Here is a 26,181-nt window from a genome sequence, read left to right as displayed (position 1 = left end):
ATCTTTCCTGCTCTCAGAGCCACTGTTCAAGCAGAAAACAAACTGCTTTTATTACAGTACCATGTCATGACTCCATCTGTAACAGATCCTGCCCCAGGAATACCCCTGAAAGGCAGCAAGCAGGGATGACTCAAAATGGGTATGAGGCCCAGAATCTTTGGTAAGGCACAAGCTAGAATTGGGCTGAGAGGTGGTCTTAGAGCCTGGGCAGGCCCTGTTCTCTCTGGCCCAGCTGCAGCCTGCAGTCTAGGTGAGGCCCAGTACAGCTTGGAGCTCCTGAGCTTTGTTAACAGGCAGTGAGCCCAGTGCGGTGTGGAAGCTGTCAGTGTGCTGTTTGGCCAGGAACGTCAGGAGCAGCAGCAGTGCAGACTTGGTGTCTGGGTGGAGAATGAGAGGGAGAGGCCCTAGTAGAGGACTGGGCTCCCCAACCTTTGCTGCCCTAAGCCCCCTGAGCCCCACCACCCCACTCCTGCCCACAACTGCCACCCTCACCTGCTGGTATCTTGTCCTCAGCCAGAATGAAGCTACAGATGCGCAAGAGCTCAGGAGCCACATCTACAACCTGTAGAGAAAGAGTGGCTGACTGAGAGTAGTAGCAGCCCTGGCCCCCAGGACTAGGGCCCTACAGGGTAAATTTCATTTTAGAGCTATCTGAACCTGATATTCATAGGCATCTGAGACAAAAGAACACATGAGAAAGGCCAATGAAACATGGTGGTAATAATTTTTTTTAGAAAGGATGGGGAATGTGTGACAATGACTCACACCTATAATCTTAGCACTTTGGGAGCCCAAGACAAAAGGATCCTCATTCAAGATCAGCCTGAGCAAAATCGAAACCTCATCTCTACTAAAAACGGAAAACATTAGCCAGGTGTTGTGCATGTCCCTATAGTCCCAGCCACTTTGTAGGCTGAGGCAAGAAAGGATTGCTTGAACCCGGGAGTCTGAGGTTGCTATGAGCTAGGCTGACACCACAGCATTCCACCCTGGGTGACAGATTATCTAGAGAGAGAAAGAAAGAAAAGAAAAAAAGTGCTCCAGTCTAAGAAATTATCCTAGGAAAGTAGTCTGGCTCAGACCAGAGAGTAGAAATGGAACTCCCTAAGGAAATGCCTATGTGGAGAGTGGATGCTCTTTCTCACATTCAGGACTGGATGCCAATCGTTGTGGACAAATCAGAATAGGGAGTGTCTAAGTACAGCTGAAATTGTCACCTTGCATCAGGTATAACTGCCACCATCTCTGCCTCTCAGTGATACTGGAGAAGCACACTCTCCTCTGAGGGCTGCCAGCTTCGAGGTTACCTGATCAGGGCTGTTCTGGTGTAGGAAGCTGAAGAGATGCCCTATGGTGTCCCACTCTTCCAAGTCCTCCTTCAATGGCAGGGCATGCAGCAGAGCAGCCAGCACCTGGACACACAGATGCCTCAGGCCAACTGGCCCTGACCTCTCCACCACCCTTCTCAGCCTCCAGACTCAGCCTGGGGTCCCCCTCCCTCACCTGGGGCTCTGGTTTCTTCATGGGACTGGCCATCAGCAGGCGGGCAAGTGCCCCACAGATGTTGTCACGAACACGATCATGTCGCTCTCGTGCCAGGAGGGGCAAAAGGAGCCCTAGCAGCTTGGGGAAGTGTCTGGTCCACAGTCAAGGAATGGGTACACGTGGATAGACCTCTTCCAAACCCAACTCCTAAGGACACTATCCCAACCATTCCCCTCCCCTTCTGCAAGCTGAGGATACTCCTGGGCAGGGTGGCCCCCATGTTCTGCCAGCACACCCAGCCCAAAGATGGCATTGCTCCGCACCTCAGGGTCTGCCTCCCGGGAGGTGCTCAACAGCACAGGGAGCAGTCGAGACACAAACTGGGCTGAGGCAGCACCCAGGCCCTGAATGGACTCTGCCAAGGTCCCTATCGCAAAGGACTTCTCTGCCACTGTGCAGCTCTGTTTCTGTTGGGAGAGGGCAGGGAGGAGTATACATCACTCTAGGACTAAAATAAAAGCTGGGGTGGGCACTGGGTGCACAGGTGGACTAGAGTTCAAAGCCAGAGTATGGACACTTACAGTCTTGCATAGCAATAATGGTAAGAAACCAGCAAAGAAGGGGGCAAAGGCATCTCCCCCAGCTGCAGCTGCCAGGGCAGGGATGGCCTCTCCAGCATGCTCTAGCAACATAGCATCGTATTCAGCCTGTGGAGTCACAAAAGGGGCTAGAGAACCAGGGCCAGCTCTGTGTGCACACCTCCTCCCCATGCTCCACCACTGACTATAGGAGGTCCCTGGGGCTGTCCTGCCCAGGCTGGGCTTTTTCACACCCCAGCTTCTTCACCTAGCCCGGCTCCCACCTATCACTCCAAGCCCAGCCCAGTCCATACTGCTCTCCTTTCCTGAAATCACACTGGCTTTGTGGGATCAGGTTTGCATCATTCTGGCCATTACCAATCTATTCTAGTAGCCCTGGCTGCCTCAGGCCAAGCCCAGCTGCATGGTCTAGCACTATGTCTGTGAGACTAGTTCCAGTTTGTGTCCACGGCTCTCACCTGACCATCCTCATCCTCATCGTCAGTGTCCTGACAAGGTGTCTGCAGGAAGAAATAACTCAGCTTAGCCCAGCCTCTCCTGCCCCTTTTCATGGAAATATGGGGAGAGAGCTGGACAGCTGGATTTGTAGCTTCTGACTATCCCCCACCTGGGGCCTGGCACTTCTTCTTCCCGAAGCCCACATTCCCTACTCACCTTCCTCTGTAGCACAGCCTTCAGCATGCTGCAAAGCTCAGCAAGGCGCCCAGGGGGCTGCACTGTGAGGGTCCCACAGCTGCGAAGCACCCCTGTCAGGGCCTCGAGCACAGCCATTACCACCTGAGGTTCCTGTTCCCCATTCACTGTCTGCATGTAGGACGGCACCACCTGGGCCAGGGCAGCCTGTAGAGCTGAAGACATTATTGGCTGAAGCTCAGTAAGGCCCTGCCCTTCCCCAACAGACTGCAGCCTGGTTTGGCCTCCCCTTCTCACCAGTAGTGTTGGCTTCTGAGGGACAACTTTGACAGGCCTTGTGCAATGCACAGCAGAACTGACCCAGAGCCTCATGGGCTGCTTTACGCACATTCACATGAGGGCACTGCGGGATAAGGAAGGTGAGATTTGTCTGCCACGTGCAGGGGAACATGGGGCCTCCAGCTTGAGGACCCCACCCACTGCCCACTGGCCCACTCACCTCCAGCAATTTGAATACTTCTTCAAAGAAACTTTCCATGTATGGAAGGAAGGCCACACTATGGGGAGAGACACAGTTCTAGGGAAGGGGCTCCGGGGCAGGTTCCCAGTGCTAGGGAAGGACCGATGCTCACCTCGTGTTCACAGAGATTTCCCCCAAAGCAGAACAGGTGTCTTCCTTCTCATCAAAGAAGGCATTCTCCACGCTGTACCTAGAGTAAGGGGAGGAGACAGCAGTGAGCAGGCACTAGAAGTAACAGAGCCACATGGGGCCTTTGTCCAAAATCAAAGTCTAAATTCCTCTGACCAGAACAGTACACCTCCGCACCCTGAGATCTCAGAGTCATCCTCCTCTTCCATGTCCCCATCCATGAGCTCCTCTTCTTCCCCATCACTCTCATCATCAAACAGAAGAAAGGAGCTGCTTCCGTCATACTGAGGCTGGATGGAGGAGGCATAGCAGGGCCTTTGGCTTGGGTAGGCCCAGGACATAATCCCACTGCAGAGCTTGCCCAACTGGCCCAGTCCACCCACTCTCTGCTCACCACAATGCCTTCGGTGGAACGCAGTGACAGCAGCATGAATGTGGTGATTTGTGGCAGGTGAGGTGCCAGGCCCTCACCCATCAGCCCTGATAAGGCTGCAAACAGGCTGTACCTGGTTGAAGCAGACAGAAGCTGTATAGTCCTGCTTGCTGTAGCCAGACAGAATGGGGAAGCCCGGGAAACCTGGCTTTGGCCCAAAACTGGAGGATTATGGTCTGGGGTACAGATTGTGGGTCCAGTGGGTAGGCGGTGGGGGTGGTGGTGGTGCTGTGATAGGGACAGGGTGAGGGCCACTCACGTGCAGCGCCGCAAGTCAGGGTCGTCTACCTGGTCACAGAGGCTCAGCCCCAGCTGGCAGCATTCCTCAGCCAGGGGCCTCATGGGCTCCCCAACTGCTCGTGCCAGCACCCCCAGTGTCTCTGTGGAAGCAAGGGCTCAGTTAGCACCAGGATATGGAGATAGGCTAGGGAACCAAAGGTGGCAGCTGGGAAGAATTCAGAAATCCCACCCTGCTCATACTCAACGTTTAGAGGATGCTTCCTTTGACGAGAAGGAAGATACCTGTGCTGCCCTGGGAAAGAGGAAGGGATCTCTGTGAACACCAGGTGAGCACCTGGGAACCTCACTCACCCACGCTCTGGATCCGTACAGGTTGAAGGACCTCATGGTTTGTCAAAAAGAATTCCCGCAGGTGCTCCATGATGGTGGGGAAGTAGGGAAGCAGGGATGCCTGGGCAGCTGTAGCTGCAGGACAGAGCACAGAATCAGAGCTAGAGGTGGGGACCATCTGACACGGTATCACAGGGTGAACTCCATGTCCACACCTCCTGCCTTTTTCCTCACCAATGGCACCAAGGGCGCTCACAGCCAGCTCCTTAGCCCGAGGGCTGCTGGGGTTCCTCAGAGGCTGCAGCATACACTCCATAAGCTCCGGAAGGTAAGGCTGCACTTTCGGCCCTGTAGGAAAGGACATCCCTCTACCAATCAAACTAAGTCTCCTGGTTTTTGTCTGATCATATCCCTCCCTGCCACACCCCTTTTGACAGCAATTTGCATATGCACACCCTGCACCCTTCAGCCAAAGCTGTAGCCTCACCACCTCCCCTGTGCTCCCCACTGCCATCACTACCTAGGTTCTCCACGAAATTCTCCAGAGCATAGCAGGCCTTAGCTAGGTGGTGTGTGTGTCCAGGAGGCACTGACTTCAGGTAGGCAATGAGCAGTGGCATCACCTCACCTGAATAGTTGCTGATATGGGGCTGGGGGAAGAAATGATCAGAGCCTAAGTCAGGTTCACCTTAAGCACACACTTAAGTGTGCAGGGATGCTTGAAGAGATAAAAGCCAAGGGTAAGCTGGTCCCCGGCATGGGCAGGGGACTCCCAAGTGGCAGCTGCCCACATTCAGCCATTCTGACCTGCAGGTTCTCTGAGAACTGGCCCAGGGCAAAAAGTGCAGCATTCCGCACAACTTGTGAGGGGTCCTCCAGGCCTTTGCACACGATCTGCAGCAGTGAGGGCAAGAGTCTAGATGGGGGCAGGACAAGAGGACATAGTCTGAGGGGAAGGACTTAAGAGCCCTAGGCTGACATGTTCTTTATTTCCCCTGGAAAAACTGTGGCTTTTTTTGTCACAAGATGGTGGGTACCATCTCCTGGTCCCTATAGCTGGGAGTCCATTTCCATTATCTTCCAAATCGTGACACTTTTGCAAATGGGAAGAAACACTACTGAAAATTAAGCTTGAGCAACAAGCATAAACAATGATTGCCGTGGTCCTCCTCCCCATGAACCACCCTCACTCAAGGCTGGGGGAATAGACCTCTGTCTGATGTGGTCACCAGCTCCGTCAGACAGCACAGCCAGCACCAGGAATCCAGCCTTTCGCTGGTATGGGCTCTCGTTCTGCAAGGCCTCTTCCAGCATGGGCATCTAGGGGAACACATGTCACTCTTCTAAATCCCAACAAGAACCTGCCTGTTCCTATGGCAATGGGCCTTTTATACCTCCCAGGGTCCAAACATCCTTGGCTTCAGGGGACTAGGCACACCTGTGGTAAGGACACCAGAAGAACCAAGCAACCCTTACCAGCTGGGGACAGAGCTTCTCAGGAGGCAAGTGTAGTGCCAGCATGTCCACAACCTGAGATAGGACACAGAAACTTTGTTTGACTCCATCTCTGCCTCCCTAACCTCTCATAGCCACCTTAACACCTTGCTGCCCACCACTGCTCCATATTCCACCTGTACAGCAAAGTGCTTGGGAGTCTCTCCCATCAGCCCAATCTCCAACTCTTCCTCTTCAGAATCCTGGTCCTCAGGATCCAACTGACCCAGAGGGGGCTCAGAAGCCATTATGGGGAAAAGGGTGTGTAGCAAGGGTGGCAGGAGACGATTCTTTAGTAAGGCCTAAGAGATAAAGCAGAACAGTATCCCTGAGAATCTACTTCCAAGGTAGACTTACATCAAAAATTCCAGGCTTTTAGGCCACAAAAGGTCCAACAGAGACCAAGGTCCAACAGAGACCAAGGTCCAACTTTCTCCCTACAAGGGAGACTCCCCATCTCCCTTGTAGGAGCTGGGGTAAGGCCAGGTCAAAGGCTTGAACCTCCATAGTACTGTAGATATCCTGAGTTGGACAAAAAGCCCCAGGAGTGAGGCTAAGGGTAGAGATAGGGGTGAGATGATGTGCAATGGAGGGCACTCACCTTGCTCTTGATTTTGACCAAGAAAGTGAGGCAGCAGAGAATACGCACACGTATTGCATTGCCCAGGGCCACGTTTCTAGCAACCTGCCCAGAGACTAATAATCAGAGACAGGCAAGGAAACTCTCAGCAGAACATGCTTCAAGGGCTGTGCCCACCCCAGGCTCACCTCCAGGCAGAATGTGAGGACCTCCGAGAGGTGGGGGGTGATGATGAGTAATTCTGACTCCAGCAGTTCATCCAAAGCCTCCAGGGCCTCACAGGCCTTTGCCTGACAGACAATTAAGTCATGGGGTTACTATGATCTTCTTCTGTGGACCAGGATATATGCTCCCGCATTCTCCTTCCACCAGAACTCCAGCCCACTTATGCTCACCTCATCTACAGGGATCAGAGTCTGCACTGCCATGATAAGCTTGGGCACCAAAATCCGAGCAAGAGGCTGGGAACAAAGGATGAGGTGAAAAGCATGAGGCAGCCTCACCTCAGGCCCCAGAAGCTGGAAGCTTCGTCAAAGCCTAAACTCTCTGGAGAAACCCAAGCACACCAGCCAGGCCTGGCCAGCTGCAGTATTACTCTCTCAATTGCTAGGAAGGAAGGTAAAGAATTCAAAGCAGCTCTATAACCTTTAAAGGTGAGGATGTAAAGGCCTGAGGGAAGGGAGTCAGGGAGAGAAGGATGCACATCTCACCATGTCTTCAGTGCTGAGGTAGGGGGCCATGGCGGTCAGAGTACGCAGTGAGTAAAAGAGCAGCCCAGGAGAGCCCACCTCACCAAGAGTTTCACTCAGAAGCCGAAGCAGCTCCCGATGGTGGGGTTGGAAGGCTTGGGGCCGAGAGGTTACCACCACACTTAGCAGCATAAGCCCCATCTGTTTGGAAGTAGAGGATCGAAGGGAAAAGCTTAATGTGGTCTATCCAGCCTCTTGGTCCCTCTCTTCTGCCAACTGTGTGATGGTACCTCTCTCTCAGAGCTGTGGGGGCTGTGGGTACTGTGCTGAAGAAGCTGCATGAGCTGTGGCCAGGCATTCAGGCCTTCCTTTCGAAAAATAGTGGCTGACAGTTGGGCCAGGCTGAGGTTCACGCAGTGCCTGAAAACAGGAGAGAGCTCCACAGTCACCTTCCAATACCTTCCCCTGCACACAGTGGCCCAGTTTGTAGAGGGTGCCCAGGAGAGAAACCTTCAGACGTGAACACAGGTCTTTGCCAAGTTGGGACACAGGAGACAGCAGCTGAGAGGGAGCCCGGCAGCAGATACGTAATCAGGTGAGTTTAATCTCAGCCTGAATTTCAGTTTCATTCTTCTGATTTGGGTTTGGCAGATCATCATAGCCCATTTTCTTTTTTTTTTCTTTTTTGTAGAGACAGAGTCTCATTGTACCGCCCTTGGGTAGAGTGCCGTGGCATCACACGGCTCACAGCAACCTCTAACTCTTGGGCTTACGCGATTCTCTTGCCTCAGCCTCCCGAGCAGCTGGGACTACAGGCGCCCGCCACAATGCCCGGCTATTTTTTTGTTGCAGTTTGGCGGGGGCTGGGTTTGAACCCACCACCCTCGGCATATGGGGCCGGCGCCCTACTCACTGAGCCACAGGCGCCGCCCAATCATAGCCCATTTTCAAAAACTTTAATCTTCATCACAGCCTTAGAATCCTCCCTCTCCCCTTGGACCGAAGTCCCCGCCCCCCAAGTCCCCGACTACAGCTGAAAGAGAAGGTAGAAACCCAATCTCAGCCTAGAGTCATTTAGGATCCGGAGAGAAGAGATAGGCACTTACTCTGTTTCTCTCTGCAGAGCCATCAGGATCCCAGACTTGAGGCTAGAACATAGGTGGCAGGTGTTTGGTACCCGGCTTGGCCTCAGCCCCGCCCCGCCCCGCCCCAGGCCCAGCCCACCTCTCGCGTTGCTCTGCCCCCAGCCGTAGCCAGCGGGTGTTCAGTAGTCTGCGGGTCAGCACAGCCGCGAACTGGCGGATCTAGGGCAAGGAGGTAGGGATGTGAGCGTCCGGGCAGGAAGGTGCTGAGCTGGCCTCTGGGAGGATGCTGGAGCTTGTCCAGTGGCAGACTGTAGGAAAGTCAAAGGGAAGGGGCAAAGGCCTCACCTGCGGGTCGGCCGCCGAAGTCAGCAGGTCGCAGAGCGCCCGTAAGGCAGCAGGATCCCGAAGAGCGGTCTGGAGCTGTTCGGTGGCCTGGGGGAGGGCTAGGGGTCAGAGTCCAGCCTTTCACCAACCTCCCGCTCACCCTGGCCCGGTCCCACCTGCCCCGTACCCGGCGTATGCGCTGGGTGTCCGGCAGCAGCAGCTCGCGTAGGAGCTGCTCCAGGCCGGCGGGCTCCATGGCAGCAGCTGAGCCGCCGCTACAGGACCGGGAGGGGGAGGGACAGCACGTGGAGGTTCTGACACCCACTTCCGGCGGAAAGGGCGTCGCCACTGGGCCTCGGGTAGCCACGGTGATTCAACTCACTTCCCACGCGGAGCTCCGGCTCAGCTACTTCCGTTAGGCTGAGCACTGGCTGAGCCGCGGAAACTGGTCTCTGGCAAAGGGGGTCCTCCATGCCGAGAGTTCCCAAACTCTGCTGGAAAACTCAGCTTTCCAAGGCACCTTGGCCTTAACGGCAAAGCTTGAGTTCCAGTATTTAGACCAAAACCTCCAACTACAGGATCTTTTTTCTTAATAAATTTTATTTGGATAATTATAAAAAGAAAAATCAGGACCAAATCTAAAGGCAACTCAAAAAAGTTCAAATATATACTTCTTATATAATAGACTTATAATTTCCAGACCCTCTCTGGGAAAAGGAGGCCCAAAGAGCAAAGGGGAAGGCAACAATGCCATCACATAATTCAGTCACTCAATGAGGAGAAGCTGGTAGGAGAGCTCAATGGGGTTGAAGAAACCGGGAGAAAGGCAATAGTTTTCCCATCCAGAATTCAGTCCATCTTGAGGTTAACGTAGATATAACGGATGAACTTCAGGGAAGAAAAAAAGGAGATAGTACCCAGCATGAGGAAAAAGACATAACCCGTGAGTAAGGAGTAGCCAAAGAACTCTACTGTCTGTACTGCCCCTGACATGTTGGAACGTCGAGCATAGTAGAAAACTGAGTAGAGGAAAATGAAGAGGCCAGTGGAGCCAACACTCAGCACAGATCGCCACCACCAACGGTAATCCTCCCCAGACAACTGGAAGTAGGTGAGTGCAATGGAGATGCAAGCCCCCACACTCAGCAGGATGGCGAAGACAAAGAAGAGGATGCCATACAAAGTGTACTGCTCCCGACCCCACACTGTGGCAAAGATGTAGTACAGCTCCACAGAGATGGCACTGTGAAGAGAAGAGATGACACACAGCATTAAATGGCTGTGCACTGTCCGCACAGTGGCTGGGCCAAAATCCAGCCCCCACCCTCCCATGTTGCTGGGTCACTGTAGAAGTTGAGTCCATTCCACTCGCTGGCTTCGTGGGGAATTTTTTTTTTTTTTTTTTTTTGCAGAGGGAGGTGTTGCCTATGATTAGCTGCTCTCATTTCAAGAACATCTTTCCTGATAGATTAAGAGCAGAGATCTTGTCTATTTAACACTGCATTATCTGCCTGGCATAAAGAGGTACTCAACAAATGAAACGAGTAATCAAATGGCTTTAAGCCCCACATGATGCCTATAGGGACTAAAATCAGAAACCAGGAAGATGGCAAAGGGAGTAATGTCTCTGGAGACCTTTACATGTGAGACACTCTCGTATCTGGACTGATTCAAGCTCAGTCCTGCTTAGGGATAAGAGGAACCATTTAATGATCTATGAACAGTAAAGGTGAACCAGGGGTGATTGCTGATGTTGGGTTAGAGTACTGGAAGAGTGGGGACAGGAAAAAGCTGAGGTCAGGAACTTGAGCATGAGAGCCACGGAATAAAAGAATACCTGAAAGGCAGGAAGCCTCCAACAGTCATGTGGATGAGAGTAGACTTGTACCACGGCTGGGGTGGGATCTCCCGGGCGATGTTCTTGGTGCGACAAGGTGCATCAAAGGGGCTAGCATTGTTCTTCCCAAAGATGCCTCCAATGACAGTGAGGGGAAAGCCCACCAGCAGCCAAACCGTCAGAAGCAGTAGGATGGTGGTAGCTGGCAAAGCCTGTGTCGAACCATTGGCCCAATGCACTGAGTTTACCACGCTCCATGTCAGGAAGAAAGGCACTGTGGAATGGGCCCCCAGAGGGAGGGTCAGCACTAGGAGTTATATCCCTGAGGGCCTCCACTCATACTGGCCCCAGTGGGAAGGGCTGAAGCAGCTAACAGCAGACCTGTGCTCCTATATGTCCATGCAGAATCCACCCGGTTTCATATTTGACTGTTATTCATTCTTTATCTTACCAACACCCCCACCCAGTGTCACCTAAGATCAAGGTAGCTGCTACATGATGACTTGGGAGTGACACAAATCCCACCTGCCTCCAGGGACCTGTCTGGCCACGGTACTGGTTAATTCCTAGCATGAGATACTCCTTTGTATTAAGGCCCTGTTCTCAGAAAGCCCTGATTCAAATATAAATGTAATGGGATAAATCAGGCATACAAAATTGAAAAGTAAAAGTGTTCAGATTCCAGGCCACTACCACCTTTGAAAGGACAATATGGTTTGAAAGGCTACAGAAGGCCTACTTCAAAAAAGTAAAAAGAAAACTAACAAAAAAAAAAAAGTGAAAGAAAATATCAAAAAATAAATGCAAGGGTATTATTTTAGTGGAATGGTTGAGACTACAGGTTCTAGAGTCAGAATGCCTGGGTCTGAAACCTGGTTTACTGCTTTTAGGAGTGTAATCTCAGGCAAGTTACTTAATCAGCCTGGAGTTCAATATCCTCATCTGTGCAACGGTAACATCTCCTACTTCACACAGTTATTGTGAAGATTAATTGAAATGAAGGGATGTTGAGTGCTCACCACACTGCCAAGGGTTTTTTGTTTTGTCTTTGAGACAGAGTCTTGCTGTGTCACCAAGACTAGAGTGCAGTGGCATCATTATAGTTTACTGCAACCTCAAACCAGGCTCAAGCGATCCTCCTGCCTTAGCCTCTCAAGTAGCTGGGACTACAGGCCCACACCACCATGCCCAGATAATTTCTCTATGTTTTATAGAGATAGGGTCTCGCTCTTGCTCAGGCTGGTCTCAAACTCCTGGCCTTAAGCAGTCCTGCTTTGGTCTCCCACAGTGCTAGCATTACAGGTGTGAACCACTGTGCCCAGCCTGTGAAGGATATTTTAAAGACTTAATAATTTTTAACTATTTAAAAGAAACAAAGAAATGCATTCTTGTCTTTTTCTTTTTTTTTTGAGACAGAATTTCATTTTGTTGTCCTCGGTAGAGTGCCATGGCGCTCAAACTCTTAGGCTCAAGTGATTCTCTTGCCTCAGCCTCCAAAGTAACTGGGATTACAGGCACCCACCACAACATCTGCCTATTTTTTAGAGACGGGGTCTCAGTCTTGTTCAGGTTGGTCTCGAACCCGTGAGCTCAGGCAGTCCACCCACCTCGGCTCCCAGAGTGCTAGGATTACAGGCATGAGCCACCACATCCGGCCCTCTTGTCTTTTTTTGAAGGTTTTCTTTCTTTCTTTCTTTTTTTGAGACAGTCTCAATATGTTGCCCTTGGTAGAATGCTGTAGCGTTACAGCTCACAGCAACCTCCAACACTTGGGCTTAGGCGATTCTCTTGCCTCAGTCTCCCAAGTAGCTGAGACTACAGGTGCCTGCCACAACACCTAACTATTTTTTTGGTTGCAGTTGTTATTGTTTAGCAGGCCCAGGCCGGGCTCGAACATGCCAGCCTCAGGTATGTGGCTGGCGCCCTACTCACTGAGCTATGGGCACTGAGCCAGGTTTCCTTTTCTTTCTTTTTTTTTTTTTTTTTGCAGTTTTTGGCCAGGGCTGGGTTTGAACCTGCCACCTCTGGCATATGGGGCCAGCGCCCTACTCCTTTGAGCGGCAGGCGCTGCCCTAGATTTTCTTAGTAGTTCTGTTTCTTTTGCCTATATTCCTTCCCTTCAAGCCTCACTCTAACTTTGAACCACATTCCATAACATGTCCTTGGTTCCAGGCCCACTAGGGAAAAGGAAATCCTCACCAGAGAAGAGACTGGTGGTGAGAATGATGTTCCACACCCAACGTTCACCTCCAATCTGCCGGTAGAAGTGGCTGGACACGTAGCCAGAGATGCAGCAGGTCAGTGCATACAACAAGATGGCTGCAGAGTTAATGGCCCCATGACGGTGCACATTGAACATGCCCAACAGCGCCATGACAATAATGCCTGTGGGGGGTAGTGGAAAGCCTGTGTTAGGCCTTACCTGTCCCTCTTCTAGCAATTTCAGAGGAATCAGCTCCCTTTCTCCCAGACCCAGGACCTCCAGCAAAACCATCTCCCCAGTTCTGTTGTCCAGAAAACCCACAATAGAAGATACACATCCTCAATAGATGTACCCCATCCCTTAGGCCTGCCCTTCATCTCAGACAGAGAAGATCTGCTGACCTTTTCTGGACAAACTACCTACGTAGTTCTACCCCTTGAGAGAAATCCCTGATTAATTCTTTTTTTTTTTTGTAGAGACAGAGTCTCACTTTACCGCCCTCAGTAGAGTGCCATGACATCACGGGACTCACAGCAACCTCCAGCTCTTGGGCTTCCGCGATTCTCCTGCCTCAGCCTCCTGAGCAGCTGGGACTACAGGCACCCGCCACAATGCCCGGCTATTTTTTTGTTGCAATTTGGCCGGGACTGGGTTTGAACCCGCCACCCTCGGTATATGGGGCCAGCACCCTACTCACTGAGCCACAGGCGCCACCCTCCCTGATTAATTCTTATCACCTCACCAGTGCCAAGGGCCAGGAACTGGGCACCCACACCAAGCACAGCACAGAGCAGACCACGGTATGGAGGGAAGCGGAAGACATCTGTATGGATAATTTTCCAGCCGTTGTCACTCTGGTCAAAGTCATCACCAGAACTTGCAGAAGTGGTCTCCTCATCCAAGTTGTACCGAGCCAGGTCATTCCGAAGCACACGCATTAGAATGACAGCCACAAAACCCACCAGTAAAAACACAAGCACCATGGAGTTGATGATGGACAACCAATGGATTTCTAGGGTTCGGGGAAAGAAACCACCATCGTCACCACGGCGCCTGTCACTCCGATGCTCCACTAAAGTCTCAGACCAGCGCACACTGTAAGTGTGGGTAAGGCCTAGGAATTCATCGGGTCGTAACCCATCCAAGCTGTGGGGTTTGACATCCCGTACTGAAACATTGGCAAATATAATTTGATCTCCATGGAATTCTAGGTGGAAGTCCAAATGGGTCCAGAGTCCTATCTTGTGGCTGTGTGGCAGGAAGCCACTCTCCTCCATGTAGCCAACAAAGCCACGGATTGGCAAGTCATCTATCACAAATTCAAAGTAGTATAGTTCCTCAATGGCCTGACGCAGCTGCTCCACCTATAAGGAGCAAGTCAGGAGTTGGTCACACAGGGCCTTCCCTCTCCTGGCATAGGGTTAGAGCAAGGTTTCTCAATTTCAGCACTACTGATATTTTGGGGCTAGATAATTCTTTGTTGTGTGTGTGTGGGGGGCTGTCCCAGGTATTGGAGGAAGCATCCCTGGCCTCTTCCCACTATACTCCAGTAGCACCCCTCAGTTGTGACAATCAAAAATGTCTCCAGACATCACTAAATGTCTCCTGGGAGACAAAACCGTCCCTGTTAAGAATCACTTGGTTAGACTCTATTGTTGGGGTTCTTCAAAAAAGAGTAAGTATGCAATGACAAGATTAAGCCCTAGAAAAAGGAGAGAGGCAAGGTGTAAGAAGGTCTGGAATAGACTAGAAGTGCTAGGATTCACTAAATAAGTGTGACAAGGAAGGTGAGCTAGAGACTAAAGAAGCCAGTTAAAAGAGGTAGATATGAAAGGAAAAAACTATGTAGGAGTGACAGCTAGGACCTTATTACCAACAAAGAAGCTTGCAGTAGGAGCCCTGGGTTCTAACAAGACCAGCTCTGCAATTCACCATCTGTGTAATCTTGATTAAGTATGTTTCTTAGTCAATTGAATTACAATAAAATCACCTGCCCTGCCCGCCACACGGGATTTTAGTTAGAATCAAATTAGAAATTTTCCGGTAAAGGTACTCTGAACCTTAAATGTAAGGCACTGTTAGTCCCTGGGAAGGAGGGCTAAGTGATAACCAATGTGAACAGGCTGACCTGGGCAGAACTGAGCTGCATGTGGCACAAAATTCTTTTCTCCACATTCTCCCGAAAGCGGATCTCATACAAAGACTCAGCCATTCGGTCCCCATCCAGCACTTCACCCAGGCTAAGGCTTTTGTGACGTATCTTCTCAGGGCAGCAGACTGGAAGCTGATAGTAGTGGTAAGTTTCCTGAGGGTTATGGTAGGGTCCCACTTTGTTGACATACAGAATGACAGGGTCGCCGGCCTTGTAGTGTGTCAGGCCTTCCACCCCTGGCCCATGGCCTGTGCCCAGTAGCAGCATCAGGATTGGCAACCACTGGCAGCTCCAACTTCGAGGGTGCCCTAGGATTGTCATCCTTAAGGCAGTGGAACCTGTTTGGGGGAGTTCTAGGGTTACAGAAAGCAGGGATCAACTAATGATGCCCTAGGTTAGGTCTCTGGAATTGATGCCCTACTCCCTCCCAGTGGCCCTCTCCACCCGCACACCACTCATTCCACGTCTCTCTATCCCAAAGACCCCTATCTCCTTCCAACTTGGGATTCCCGTCGCACGCCCACCCGCCCGGGGCCTCTAGGGCGCGCGCTGGCCCGTTTCCATAGCAACGCGGTGGCCTCGCACCTCGGGTCCCTTCCCGCCACAGCCCCGGGGTCCTCACCGCGCGGGAAGGGCTGGCCGAGGCGGCGCCAGCGGCCTCTGCAGCCCTGTAGCTGCTCTTGGGCTCGGGCCGGGGTCTCCCCCGGAGCGGCACGGTAGCGGCGGATTGGGGAGGACCTGACGGCGGATCTCCGCGGGGTTGTCCGCCGCTGCGCCTGATCGCGGCGGCTGCGGCTACACAAGTTTGGACCCGCACTCGGCTCCCTGAAGTGCTCCCAGATAAGGTTTCTCCAGCCGGAGGCCCAACTCAGCTCCAGGGACTCCGTGAGGCTGGGCTCGCCCGTCCCCGGCGGGGGGTCCTCCCGGCGATCAGGAGAGCAGCCCAGGACACGTCAGTCTTACCACTTCCGCCCTCACCGCCGGGACCTCAGCCTGGCCTAAAGCTGTTTTCCCGGAGTCGGGGAGGGGGGCGGTGACCGTGACTACTCGGACTTGTCGCGGACAGTTTCCCGGGGAGGAGGCTGAGGCTTAGCAGCGAAGACGCAGGCGCCCCTTCGCAGCAAGAGTCGCCGCCGGCCTGCCCGCTTGTTCCCGGGAAGATTCGGTGCGCGAGAGCCTGGGCTGGGAATATCCGCCTGTGGCTCGCGCTGACGGAGGCCTGAGAGCTGTGACTACTACACGCGAGGCGAAGGCCAGGGGGTTGGAGCATCGGCGGCGACTGGGTCTGCACCCAGTGGATGCCCGGGAACGTTCGCCAGCTGAAGAGATGGGACTTGCCACTGGCTGCTGAGGCCAAGCCCCGCGAGGCGGCTAGGGGAACCCCCACCTCAACCCGGGCAGGGGTGAGGCTTTGCGCGTCGTTCCCATAGGAAGGTCCCAATTCTGAATCTCACTCCTCTCCCACCTATTATGAATTGCCTGCGTCAAAAGAATAAAGGCATAGATAAGAATGACTTCCCGGGCGGGGACAGCGACCTTTCGATGCCCAACTGCTAGCAAGCTGGAGGCGGGTCTGGTGCGGAAAGGCACGCAAAGAGATAAAATGTTCTTTTACCCTGTGAGTTGGGCAGCTTGCTAGGATTATTGTTAAGTCAGGGGTAAACAATCTTGCCGTCCATTCATTTTTTTCTATGCTTTTTTTCTTTTCACTTTCTGTACGTCTTTGGGCTTCTCTTAACTTTGTATTGCACATTATTTGGGAAAAAGTTCACCCTTGTATCGTCTCAGCTGTTTCAAAAGGGGAGTTCACCCTGGAAATCAAACCTCTGAGCAGTGACTTCCCTTTGGTCACTTGTGAGCAACGTGTAAGGAAGCCTGACTTAAGGTTCTCTCTCCCTGGGGGAGGAAGTATAAGGGCAAATCCCAAGTGGCTTCTGGCTTGAAAAGGCCTTCATACCTACTCCTATGATTATCACTCTTTCAGATTCAGCCATTCTTCCCTTTTAAACAATTTTATGACTAGAAAAGTAACTTCAAGTGGCTTTGGAATCATCTTTAATTGACAGTCAACTGGTCTATAAAGCTTGAAACCTGGGCCTTTTTCTCAGTATCTATCCCTCAAATATCAGTGTCACCAACCCCTCTCCATTTATTTTCTGAATACGTTCCAAATGCTTGCCTTCTACCACAGCCTTGGTTCAGCAACCATCCTCTTGTCACCATAACAGCTATCTTATTAGTCTCTTTCTTTTGGATTATTTTTCACATTGGTACTGGAAGGATTTCTTTTTAGACAGTCTCAAGCTGTCGCCCTGGGTAGAGGAGTGTGGTGGTGTCAAAGCTCACAGCAACCTCAAACTCTTGGACGTAAGCTATTCTCGTGCCTCAGCCTCCAAAGTAGCTGGGATGATAGGTGCCTACCACAATGCCCAGCTATGGGAGGATTTTTTTTTTTTAATCAGGAGCTCAGGGACATCAGTATTTTTTAAAGTTTTGTTTTGTTTTGTGACAGAATTTTACTCTGTTGCCTTGAGTAGAGTGCTGTGCATCTTTATACCTTGCAGCAACCTCAAGCAGTTTTCTTGCCTCAGCCTCTGGAGTAGCCAGGACTACAGGTGTGCATGGGCTACCTGGCTACCAGAGTGCTAGGATTACAGGTATGAGTCACTGTACATGGCCAAAATTCTTTATTTATTTATAAAAGGTGTCTTGAGTCCTTTCCTCCTAAGTATCCAGGACTACAGGTGTGAGACCCAGCTAATATTTAATTTAATTTTTTTTTTTTTTTTGGAGAGTTTTACTGTGTTGCCCTGGGTAGAGTGCAGTGGCGTCACAGCTCACAGCAACCTCAAACTTGGGCTTAAGTGATTCTCCTGCCTCAGCTTCCCAAGTAGCTGGGACTACCGGCACCTGCCACAACACCCAGCTATTTTTTGGTTGTAGTTGTCGTTGTTGTTTGGCAGGCCTGGGCTGGGTTTGAACCTACCAGCTCCAGTGTATGTGGCTGGTGCCCTAGCCACTGAGCTACAGGCGCCGAGCCTAATACTTAATTTTTTTAAAAGATGGAGTCTCACTATGTTGCCCAAGCTCGTCTTAAACTCTTGGTCTGAAGTGCTTCTCCTGCCTCAGCCTCTCAAAGTGCTGGGATTACAGGTGTGAGTCAGCATGCCTTGCCTGGTATTTTTTAAAAACAAGTTCAGATTTTTATGAACACCACAATTTGACCATAAAAATACAGGATAAAGTCAAAATAGCCTAACATAGGAGGCTTTTCAGACTTAGATCTTTTTTTTTTTGAGACAAGAGTCTCACTTTGTCATCCTCAGTAGAGTGATGTGACATCACAGCTCACAGCAACCTCCAGCTCTTGGGCTTAGGTGATTCTCTTGCCTCAGCCTCTGGAGCAGCTGGGACTACAGGCGCCCGGCTATTTTTTTGTTGCAGTTTGGCTGGGGCTGGGTTTGAACCCGCCACCTTTGCCATATGGGGCCCTACTCATTGAGCCACAGGCGCCTCCCCAGACTTAGATCTTAATTACTATACACAATGAGATTAGATTTACCGCCAAGCTACCTATCCAGGGGCCAGTTTACAGGAGTAGAAGATGGGCAAGATTATATGGGCCTCCTTGCCATGGTGCACCCTAGTCAACTGCTCCATCTTGCTACATTGAAGATGTAGAGCTGGCTTCCAACAAACTTTGCAACCATCCTGCCAGCAAGGTCAGACTGTCAATAAATAGGAATTTACTGATATTCCATGGTATAATCTTGTCTTGGAGTTTTGGTTCTATGTTGGAGGATGGAAGATACAAAACTCTGGATTCTTCCCTTATTATTTTCTCTGCCTCCCATCCCTCAATCCCGGGCTTTGGCCTGTTTCTAACTTGTCTTCTTTACCTGTGCACCCTAGATTCTGCATTCCATCATTTCACCACATTCTTGCCTATGTTCTTGGATGTCTCTTCCATTGTTTCATTGCAGCTGCCAACCAGAACCCTAATCTTGGGTTAAATCATCAATATTCAAGTAGTACCTATAATGAAGATGCTAAAAGAATCTCAACACTATGTGTCTTTAAGTTGTGTTCTCCCACCCAGTGATGCTGCTCATTTTTCAAACCAGCTCTTTTCTGTTCTCTACAACCCATTTCTTCTCAAACCTTTTACTTCATCTCTTCTTATCATTTGAACTTCTGTATAGCCTATTGGGAGAGGCAAGCAAGAAAAGCAATTACAGACTCAATGTTAGGTGCTGCAGAAATGTCTACCTTAAACTTGAGCAGTCAGTAAATACTTTGTTAAAACAGCTCCTAAGCTAGGTTTTGAAGAAAAAGTAGGAGTTCTTTAGAACAAAGAAAAGCAATTCTGGGCTAGGCACAGTGGCTTATGCCTTTAATCCAGCACTTTGGGAGGTTGAGGCAGGAGCATTGCTTGAGGCCAGGAGTTCAAGACCAGCCTAGGCAATATAAAGACCCTGTCTTTAAAAAAATTAGTGCCAGGCATGGTGGCTCATGCCTTTAATCCTAGCATTCTGGGAGGCCGAGGCAGGTGGATCGCTTCAGCTTAGGAGTTCAAGACCAGCCTGAGCAAGAGCAAGACCCCATCTCTAGTAAAAATAGAAAGACTAGCCAGACGTGGTGGTAAATGGCTATAGTCCCACCTGCTGGGGAAGCTGAGGCAAGATTGCTCAAACCCAGCAAGTTTGAGGTTGCTGTGACCTATGATGCCATGGTATTCTACCCAGGGCAACAGAATGAAACTCCATTTCAAAAAAATTAATTAATTTAAAAAAAAATAGGGTGCAGTGGCTCATGCCTGTAATCCCAGCACTCTGGGAGGCTGAGGCAGGTGGATCATCTGAGCTCACAACTTCCAGACCAAAGCCAGAGCAAGACCTCGTCTCTGAAAAAAAAAAAAAGATAGCCGGGCATTGTGTGCACCTGTAGTCCCAGCTACTTAGGAGGCTGAGGCAAGAGAATTGCTTGCACCCAAGAGTTTGAGGTTGTAAGCTATACCAAGGGCAACAAAGTGACACTGTCTCAAAAAAAAAAAAAAAATTAGCTGGGTGTGGTGCCATGCACATGTAGTTCTAACTACTTCAGAGGCTGAGGTGGGAGGATCTCAAGCCCAGGAGTTCAGTGTTAGGGTAGATGATGGAGCAAGACCCCGTCTGTTTAGATGAAGTATTACATTTGTAATGAAAGATAAAACTGGGGCTTGGCACCTGTAGCTCAAGCGGCTAAGGCGCTAGCTACATACACCAGACCTGGTGGGTTCAAATCTAGCCCAGGCCTGTCAAACAATGACAACTACAACCAAAAAATAGCCAGGCGTTGTGTTGGGTTCCTGTAGTCCCAGCTACTTGGAAGGCTGAGGCAAGAGAATTGCTTAAGCCAAGGAGTTGGAGGTTGCTGTGAGCTGTGATGCCATAGCACTCTACAGAGGGTGATAGCTTGAGGCTCTGTCTCAAAAACAAAAAACAAAAAAAAGAAAGATAAAACTGGAGAGATAAGTAGGCTCACATCTTAAAGCCACATGAAAGAATTTAGACTTGATCCTGAAGAGAATGAGAAGACACTCAATTGTTTTAAATGGTAATAAAATTGGATTTATGTCTTGGACTTCAGGGTGGACAGCCTGAAGGGGAACAGAAGCCTGGTTATATTCAATGGTGGAGACTTGAACTAAGGGAGGTAGGGCTTGGAAAGCCTTGAGTGTATTATAGATAATTACGAGGTAAATAACCCCTGTAAGATGGCCCACATCACAAAGCCCCAAAGCAACAGATGCTAGTGTGGGTTCAGAGAGAAGGGAATATTCATACACAGTTGGTGAGACTGCAAACTAGTACAGTCTCTGTGGAAAGAAGCATGGAGAGTCCTCAAAGAAGTAAAAATAGGCCTACCATTTGATCCTACAATCCCATTACTAGGTATATACCCAAAACAAAAAAAGTCATTTTACCATAAGGACAGTTGTGCTCAAATGTTTATAGCAGCTCAATTCACAATTGCAAAGATGTGCAAACAACCTTCAACACATGAATGGATTAATTGACTATGGAATATGTCTACCATGGAATACTACTCAGCTATGAGAAAAGGAGATTTCATATCTTTTGTAACAACCTGAATGGATTTGTTTTGTTATTGTTGTTTTTCGAGATATAGTCTCACTCTATTGCCTTGGGTAGAGCGCCATGGCATCATAGCTCACAACAACCTGAAACTCCTGGTCTTGAGCCATCCTCTTGCCTCAGCCTCCCCAGTAGCTGGGACTACAAGCATGCATCACCATGTCCAGCTAGTTTTTCTATTTTTACTAGAGATGGGATCTTGCTCAGACTGGTCTTGAACTCCTGAGCTCAAGCAGTCCTCTTGCCTCAGCCTACCAGAATGTTAGGAATATAGGCATGAGCCACCATGCTTGGCCAACCTAACTGGATTTGCAGAACATTATCCTAAGTGAAGTATTACACACATTCAGTACTTAATTAAAAACAGTAGATGAACAACTATGTGCTCACATGGGAGAAAAACTCAATTAAATCAAGTAAGGGAGGCTCAGGGCCTATGGCTCAAGGGGCTAAGGCGCCAGCCACATACATCTGAGCTGGTGAGTTCGTATCCAGCCCGGGCCCCCTAAACAACAATGACAGCTGCAATCAAAAAATAGCTGGGCGTTGTGGTGGGCACCTGTGGTCCCAGCTACTTGGGAGGCAGAGGCAGGAGACTCACTTGAGCCCAGGAATTGGAGGTTGCTGTAAGCTGTGATGCTACCTCACTCTACCCAGGGCAACAGCTTGAGGCTCTGTCTCAAAAAAAAAAAATTCAAGTAAGGGGATGGGGAGAAGGAGTTGGGTAAATTTCCATCCATAGGGTACATTGCATGGGTATAATGCACACTTCCTGGGTGTGCATTATACAACCTGGATTTTAACCTTATAAAAGCAAACTGTAACCTAATGGTATGTACCCCAATATTAATCTGAAAAGAAAAAAACAAATGGAAAAAAATTAGATTGTTTGTTTGAAAATAAAATAAAAGCTCAGTGCTTCTCAGAAGCAAAGATTTGGATTTTTTTTTTTTTCTGAATCTCACTTTGTCACTCTTGGTAAAGTGCCATGGTATCATAGTTCACAGTAACCTCAAACTTTTGGGCTCAAATGATTCTCTTGCCTCAGCCTCCCGAGTAGCTGGGACTACAGGCGCCTGCCACAATGCCTGGGTATTTTTAGAAACAGGATCTCACTCTGGTTCAGGTTGGTATCAAATGCTTGAACTCAAGCAATCCACCTGCCTCAGCCCCTGTGGAATTTGGATTTTGAGACTATAGTCTTCATTTTCCTCCTTTGCTAACGAAGTAATAAATTTCTCTTCCCTTCTCAAAAAAACGAAAATTAGAAAGTCAGAAGGTAGAAGAGACAGGATTTGATGATAGACTGGATTTAGGGACCAGGGCATAGTGAAGAGTCTGGAGACATTTGGGTAACATATGATCCAAGTACTCAACACACTGTCTAGTACATTGTAGATGTTGAATAAACACGAAGGGGCTGAATCTGTAGAGGGAGTCTCACCAGACTGTGGAAGCTCCCTTCAGGAATCAGTATGTTCCAAATTGCACTTCACTCAAGCTTTGTGGCCAATGATGGTTAGAAGGTAGATTGTGATGTGTGTGGAACATGGTACTCTGGGGAATTCTGTAACCAAGAGAAAGAAGTAACAACAGCTAGTGGAGACACAAAAGAACTGCTTCTCCTTTCTTTTCCCCTCCAAGTTCCTAGTGGAGGGCTGAGCCCAGCATCCCAGACTTGTGTGACTACATAGGCAAGCATTTAGAAACTAACTCACTTTGGTACCCTAGCCTTCAGTGGCTCAAAGTGTTGGTCTGTGAGTAGACAGGAGGCTTGCAAGTAGCAAAGCTCCCTGTTCTCAGCAAGCCCAACACCATGGGGAAGGGAGATGCCTTAGAGGCACAACCAACTAGTACAGCTTACCGTTCTGTCATGGAGGAGTATGGTTACGAGGTGGGCAAGGTCATTGGCAACGGCTCCTATGGTACGGTGTATGAGGCTTACTACACAAAGCAGAAGGTCATGGTAGCTGTCAAGATCATCTCAAAGAAGAAGGCCTCTGAGGACTATCTTAACAAGTTCCTGCCCCGTGAGATACAGGTTGGAAAGGGGGCTGGAAGAGGGAACTGGAGCGTGGTACTAAGATACTTGAAGTTTCTCAGAAGGGGTAAGGCCAGGAGGGGTTGGGGCCAGAATACCCTAAATCAGAATTGAATGTCTCCACTAAACAGCTAGAAAAACTCCTTGATGTAAATCCAATCTCGTTCTCATCCCCCCACTTACCCTAGCCACCCAAAAAGTGAAAGTGCAAAACAATTTGCCCACGGGCCACCAGCCCTCTGGGGTTCAGGGTTTTATCCCAGTGCAAAGTAAGTAGAAATAAGTAGCAGAGGGCTGGGAGTGCAGCCAGGGTTCTCCCTTCCCGGATTTGATGGGTCCCTCTTCTGGGGTCAGGTAATGAAAGTCTTGCGGCACAAGTACCTCATCAACTTCTATCAGGCCATCGAGACCACATCCCGAGTATACATCATTCTGGAGCTGGCTCAAGGTGGTGATGTCCTTGAATGGATCCAGCGCTATGGGGCCTGCTCTGAGCCCCTTGCTGGCAAGTGGTTCTCCCAGATGTCCCTGGGCATCGCCTACCTGCACAGCAAGGGCATCGTGCACCGGTGAGGGCACTGCCACCTAGACTGGGGCCTTTGAGCTCTTGGGGGAGTTTTATTCATGTATCTCATTTTCTGCCCTTTTCCTCTCCCTTGAACTCTTTCTTCAATATTGGTGATTTATCCACTCTATTTTAGTCATCTGGTCAAGGACACTTATAAAGTACTCACTGTGCAGAATACTTTATGAAATACAATGGTGAGCTCCCAGTAGTCCTCAGACAACCTCTCTCTCTTCCCTTTGGGATCAGCTCACAACTCCATGGCTATCCCTTCCACCGTGCCCTCATAAGTAACTCCCTCCCACCTTCCCTGTCCTCATCTCTAGCCTCTGACCCTGGCCTTTCAGCTCCGGGTCTAATACTAAGCCCTCTCCCCAGCCTGACCCCCAGCCTTTCTGCTGCTGGTAGGGACTTAAAGTTGGAGAACCTGTTGCTGGACAAGCGAGAGAACGTGAAGATATCAGACTTTGGCTTCTCCAAGATGCTGACTCCTAACCAGCCTGTGCGTAGTAGCCCTTCTTACCGCCAACTGAACTGCTTTTCCCACCTCAGCCAGACCTACTGTGGCAGCTTTGCTTATGCCTGCCCGGAGATCTTGCTAGGCCTGCCCTACAACCCTTTCCTCTCCGACACCTGGAGTATGGGCGTCATCCTCTACACTCTAGTGGTTGCTCGTCTGCCCTTTGATGACACCAATCTCAAGAAGCTACTGAAAGAGACTCAAAAGGAGGTCACTTTCCCATCTAACTACACCATCTCTCAGGAGTGCAAGGTGCTGGCTTCCCCAGAAGGGCTGAGGCCTCAGGGATTACCTAGTGTGAGGGGTATATACCTAGCTGAGGACTCCCAACCCTGGGGGAAGGCACTTCCCCCACAGGAGACATCTCACTCTAGCCTTGCCCTGTAATAGTGGGGAGGGCTAAAAGGGCCAGCCACTGGGCTCCAAACCTTAGATATACTTGATAGGCAAGTTCTAGCTTCTGTTCCTTTAGGCCAAAAGGGAATTATGCAAGAGATTCCCCCCAAGATTCCCCTCCTGTCTACTCACAGACCATTTACCTTCCTCTCCAGGGAGTTAAATGCCTGGCTTTCCAGGATAAAGTCAGAATCACACCCCCTTTCACCAGAGTAGCATGATGGGCTATCCTGCTTCTTTCTTAGGTCCAGCTGCTCATTGCCTGCGTGGCACAATGGGGGGCAAGCTCAGCCAAGACCTCTCTCTCCCGTGCCCTAGAACCTGATCCTCCAGATGCTACGCCAAGCTACCAAGCGTGCCACCATCCTGGACATCCTCAAGGATCCCTGGGTGCTCAAGTTTCAGCCTGAGCCACCCACCCATGAGATGAGGCTGCTTGAGACCATGTGCCAACACCCTAGCAACACTCATCACCAATCCTTGGAAATCACAACCTGAAAATGGCTGAGGGAGAGGGCTGAGAGAGGAGCAAAGTAGGAGGGTCTGGAGCTAAAAATCTTTTATAGCAAAAAATAAATCTAATTCTGATTTAGTTTTATCAGCTAGCATCAAAGACATTCTTTCCTCAAGGGAACCTTAAGTAATACGGAACATTACTGAAGTTAAGAGGTAGATTTCTGCTAAGAGCCTGTAAGTAATCATGATGCCTGTATAAGTCTGTGGTATAACAATATAGCTCATGGGAGAGGGGGGTGCTCTATTAATGACTGATTTTGGAAAGCTTTAATACTCCAACTAAGTACGTGCTCATCTTTGTGCTGTCTAAATGTTCAAGTAGTGGAGCAAAATCTCTGGTTGTTTCAGTTTGTAGCTCTGCTTGTCTGTAGTCCAAAGCTGCTATTATTTATTATTACAAATAATAAAGCAGCTTTGGGAGCTTTGGGAACAAAGATACCCAGAGAAAAAAAGGAGCAATGTTAGAGCCTTAGCAATTCCCACAGTCATCCCCTGCTGTGACACTTAGAGCCTGCTGAACTCTCTCAACAGCAAAGAACCTAAAGGTGTGGTCCTTCTGTTTGCTGGGCTGAACATTGTTCTTTTATTATTTATTTGTTTGTTTGTTTGTTTATTTATTGAGACTGAGTCTTACTTTGTTGCCCTTGGTAGAGTGCCATGGCATCTCTAGCTCACAGCAACCTCAAACTCTTGGGCTCAAGCGATTCTCTTGCCTCAGCCTCCCGAGTGGCTGGGACTATAGGCACCCGCCACAATACCCAGCTATTTTTAGAGATGGGTCTTGCTCTTGCTCAGGCTGGTCTTGAACTCTTGAGCTCAGGCAATCCACCCACCTCAGCCTTCCAGAGTGCTAGGATTATAGACATGAGCCCCCTAACCCAGAATGTTTGTTCTTTTAGATGTGGGTACTACAGTGTATGAAGTATGTTTGTTTCTTTTCCCGCCTCCAATGTCACCTTAACCATTACTGAAACAATACACTATCAGGGAGTCTCTAGTTCCTCACATTTTTGCTCCCAGACACAGAAATGACAAACCAAGCCTTCTAGTGGTGAAAACTATTAACTACAGTATAAAGGAAAGCTATCGGTTCTTCCATCACTGAATACTCCCTCTCTGTCCTTGAAAATGTGTTTTACAAGGCATGAGGCAAAGGCATGACTAGGAGAAAGGGATAAGGACTCCATGTGGTTGTAAGATAAATAATAATAGCAGTTTATCTTCAACTTCAACACTGGACAAACTGACATGAAGGATGAAACTGTGTCTGCCT

The 26,181-nt window shown here is 49.7% G+C and overlaps 3 protein-coding genes across 3 annotated transcripts; 1 reads left to right on the top strand and 2 right to left on the bottom strand.

The window, feature by feature from the left end:
* Positions 1–23: 23 nt before the first annotated feature.
* Positions 24–8,969, bottom strand: IPO4 (importin 4). The gene is made up of 30 exons (XM_053593437.1): positions 8,729–8,969; positions 8,563–8,649; positions 8,357–8,436; positions 8,239–8,280; positions 7,423–7,552; positions 7,154–7,333; positions 6,839–6,904; positions 6,632–6,733; positions 6,465–6,548; positions 6,001–6,165; positions 5,846–5,899; positions 5,580–5,689; positions 5,177–5,285; positions 4,890–5,019; positions 4,604–4,717; positions 4,391–4,504; positions 4,059–4,179; positions 3,761–3,872; positions 3,544–3,656; positions 3,350–3,427; positions 3,217–3,274; positions 3,015–3,120; positions 2,739–2,932; positions 2,543–2,584; positions 2,067–2,192; positions 1,744–1,952; positions 1,504–1,636; positions 1,308–1,412; positions 493–562; positions 24–377 (listed from the first exon to the last, which is right to left on the bottom strand). The coding sequence occupies exons 1-30, from the start codon at positions 8,795–8,797 to the stop codon at positions 247–249; spliced, it is 3,234 nt and encodes a 1,077-aa protein (XP_053449412.1). The 5' UTR covers positions 8,798–8,969; the 3' UTR covers positions 24–246.
* A 51-nt stretch (positions 8,970–9,020) lies between these two features.
* On the bottom strand, positions 9,021–17,457 carry TM9SF1 (transmembrane 9 superfamily member 1). The gene is made up of 6 exons (XM_053593438.1): positions 15,356–17,457; positions 14,710–15,071; positions 13,324–13,945; positions 12,578–12,763; positions 10,379–10,652; positions 9,021–9,784 (listed from the first exon to the last, which is right to left on the bottom strand). Exons 2-6 carry the CDS (start codon positions 15,052–15,054, stop codon positions 9,391–9,393), a joined length of 1,821 nt encoding a protein of 606 aa, XP_053449413.1. The 5' UTR covers positions 15,055–15,071; positions 15,356–17,457; the 3' UTR covers positions 9,021–9,390.
* A 2,287-nt stretch (positions 17,458–19,744) lies between these two features.
* Positions 19,745–24,987, top strand: TSSK4 (testis specific serine kinase 4). The gene is made up of 4 exons (XM_053593452.1): positions 19,745–22,911; positions 23,266–23,480; positions 23,855–24,248; positions 24,711–24,987. The coding sequence occupies exons 1-4, from the start codon at positions 22,687–22,689 to the stop codon at positions 24,888–24,890; spliced, it is 1,014 nt and encodes a 337-aa protein (XP_053449427.1). The 5' UTR covers positions 19,745–22,686; the 3' UTR covers positions 24,891–24,987.
* Positions 24,988–26,181: the final 1,194 nt, after the last annotated feature.

The sequence above is a fragment of the Nycticebus coucang genome, chromosome 6, assembly GCF_027406575.1.
Source record: "Nycticebus coucang isolate mNycCou1 chromosome 6, mNycCou1.pri, whole genome shotgun sequence".
In the NCBI taxonomy this organism is placed as follows: Eukaryota; Metazoa; Chordata; class Mammalia; order Primates; family Lorisidae; genus Nycticebus; species Nycticebus coucang.
The sequence above is the reverse complement of the archived record's forward strand: the minus strand, read 5'-3'. Positions and strand labels throughout refer to the sequence as shown.

What these genes read in the sequence shown, in the direction of transcription:
- TM9SF1 (XM_053593438.1), bottom strand. Translation starts at nt 15,054, where the DNA reads ATGACAATCCTAGGGCACCCTCGAAGTTGGAGCTGCCAGTGGTTGCCA. An exon ending in GTTCCTGGCCCTTGGCACTG is followed by an intron (nt 12,764 to 13,323) that starts GTGAGGTGATAA and finishes TACCCCCCACAG; the next exon opens with GCATTATTGTCATGGCGCTG. An exon ending in GGAGGCTTCCTGCCTTTCAG is followed by an intron (nt 9,785 to 10,378) that starts GTATTCTTTTAT and finishes TTCTCTTCACAG; the next exon opens with TGCCATCTCTGTGGAGCTGT.
- TSSK4 (XM_053593452.1), top strand. Translation starts at nt 22,687, where the DNA reads ATGGGGAAGGGAGATGCCTTAGAGGCACAACCAACTAGTACAGCTTAC. An exon ending in AGCAAGGGCATCGTGCACCG is followed by an intron (nt 23,481 to 23,854) that starts GTGAGGGCACTG and finishes CCCTCTCCCCAG; the next exon opens with CCTGACCCCCAGCCTTTCTG. An exon ending in CCATCTCTCAGGAGTGCAAG is followed by an intron (nt 24,249 to 24,710) that starts GTGCTGGCTTCC and finishes CCCGTGCCCTAG; the next exon opens with AACCTGATCCTCCAGATGCT.
- IPO4 (XM_053593437.1), bottom strand. Translation starts at nt 8,797, where the DNA reads ATGGAGCCCGCCGGCCTGGAGCAGCTCCTACGCGAGCTGCTGCTGCCG. An exon ending in GTTCCACCGAAGGCATTGTG is followed by an intron (nt 3,657 to 3,760) that starts GTGAGCAGAGAG and finishes TCCTCCATCCAG; the next exon opens with CCTCAGTATGACGGAAGCAG. An exon ending in ACCAGAACAGCCCTGATCAG is followed by an intron (nt 563 to 1,307) that starts GTAACCTCGAAG and finishes CTTTCTCTACAG; the next exon opens with GTTGTAGATGTGGCTCCTGA.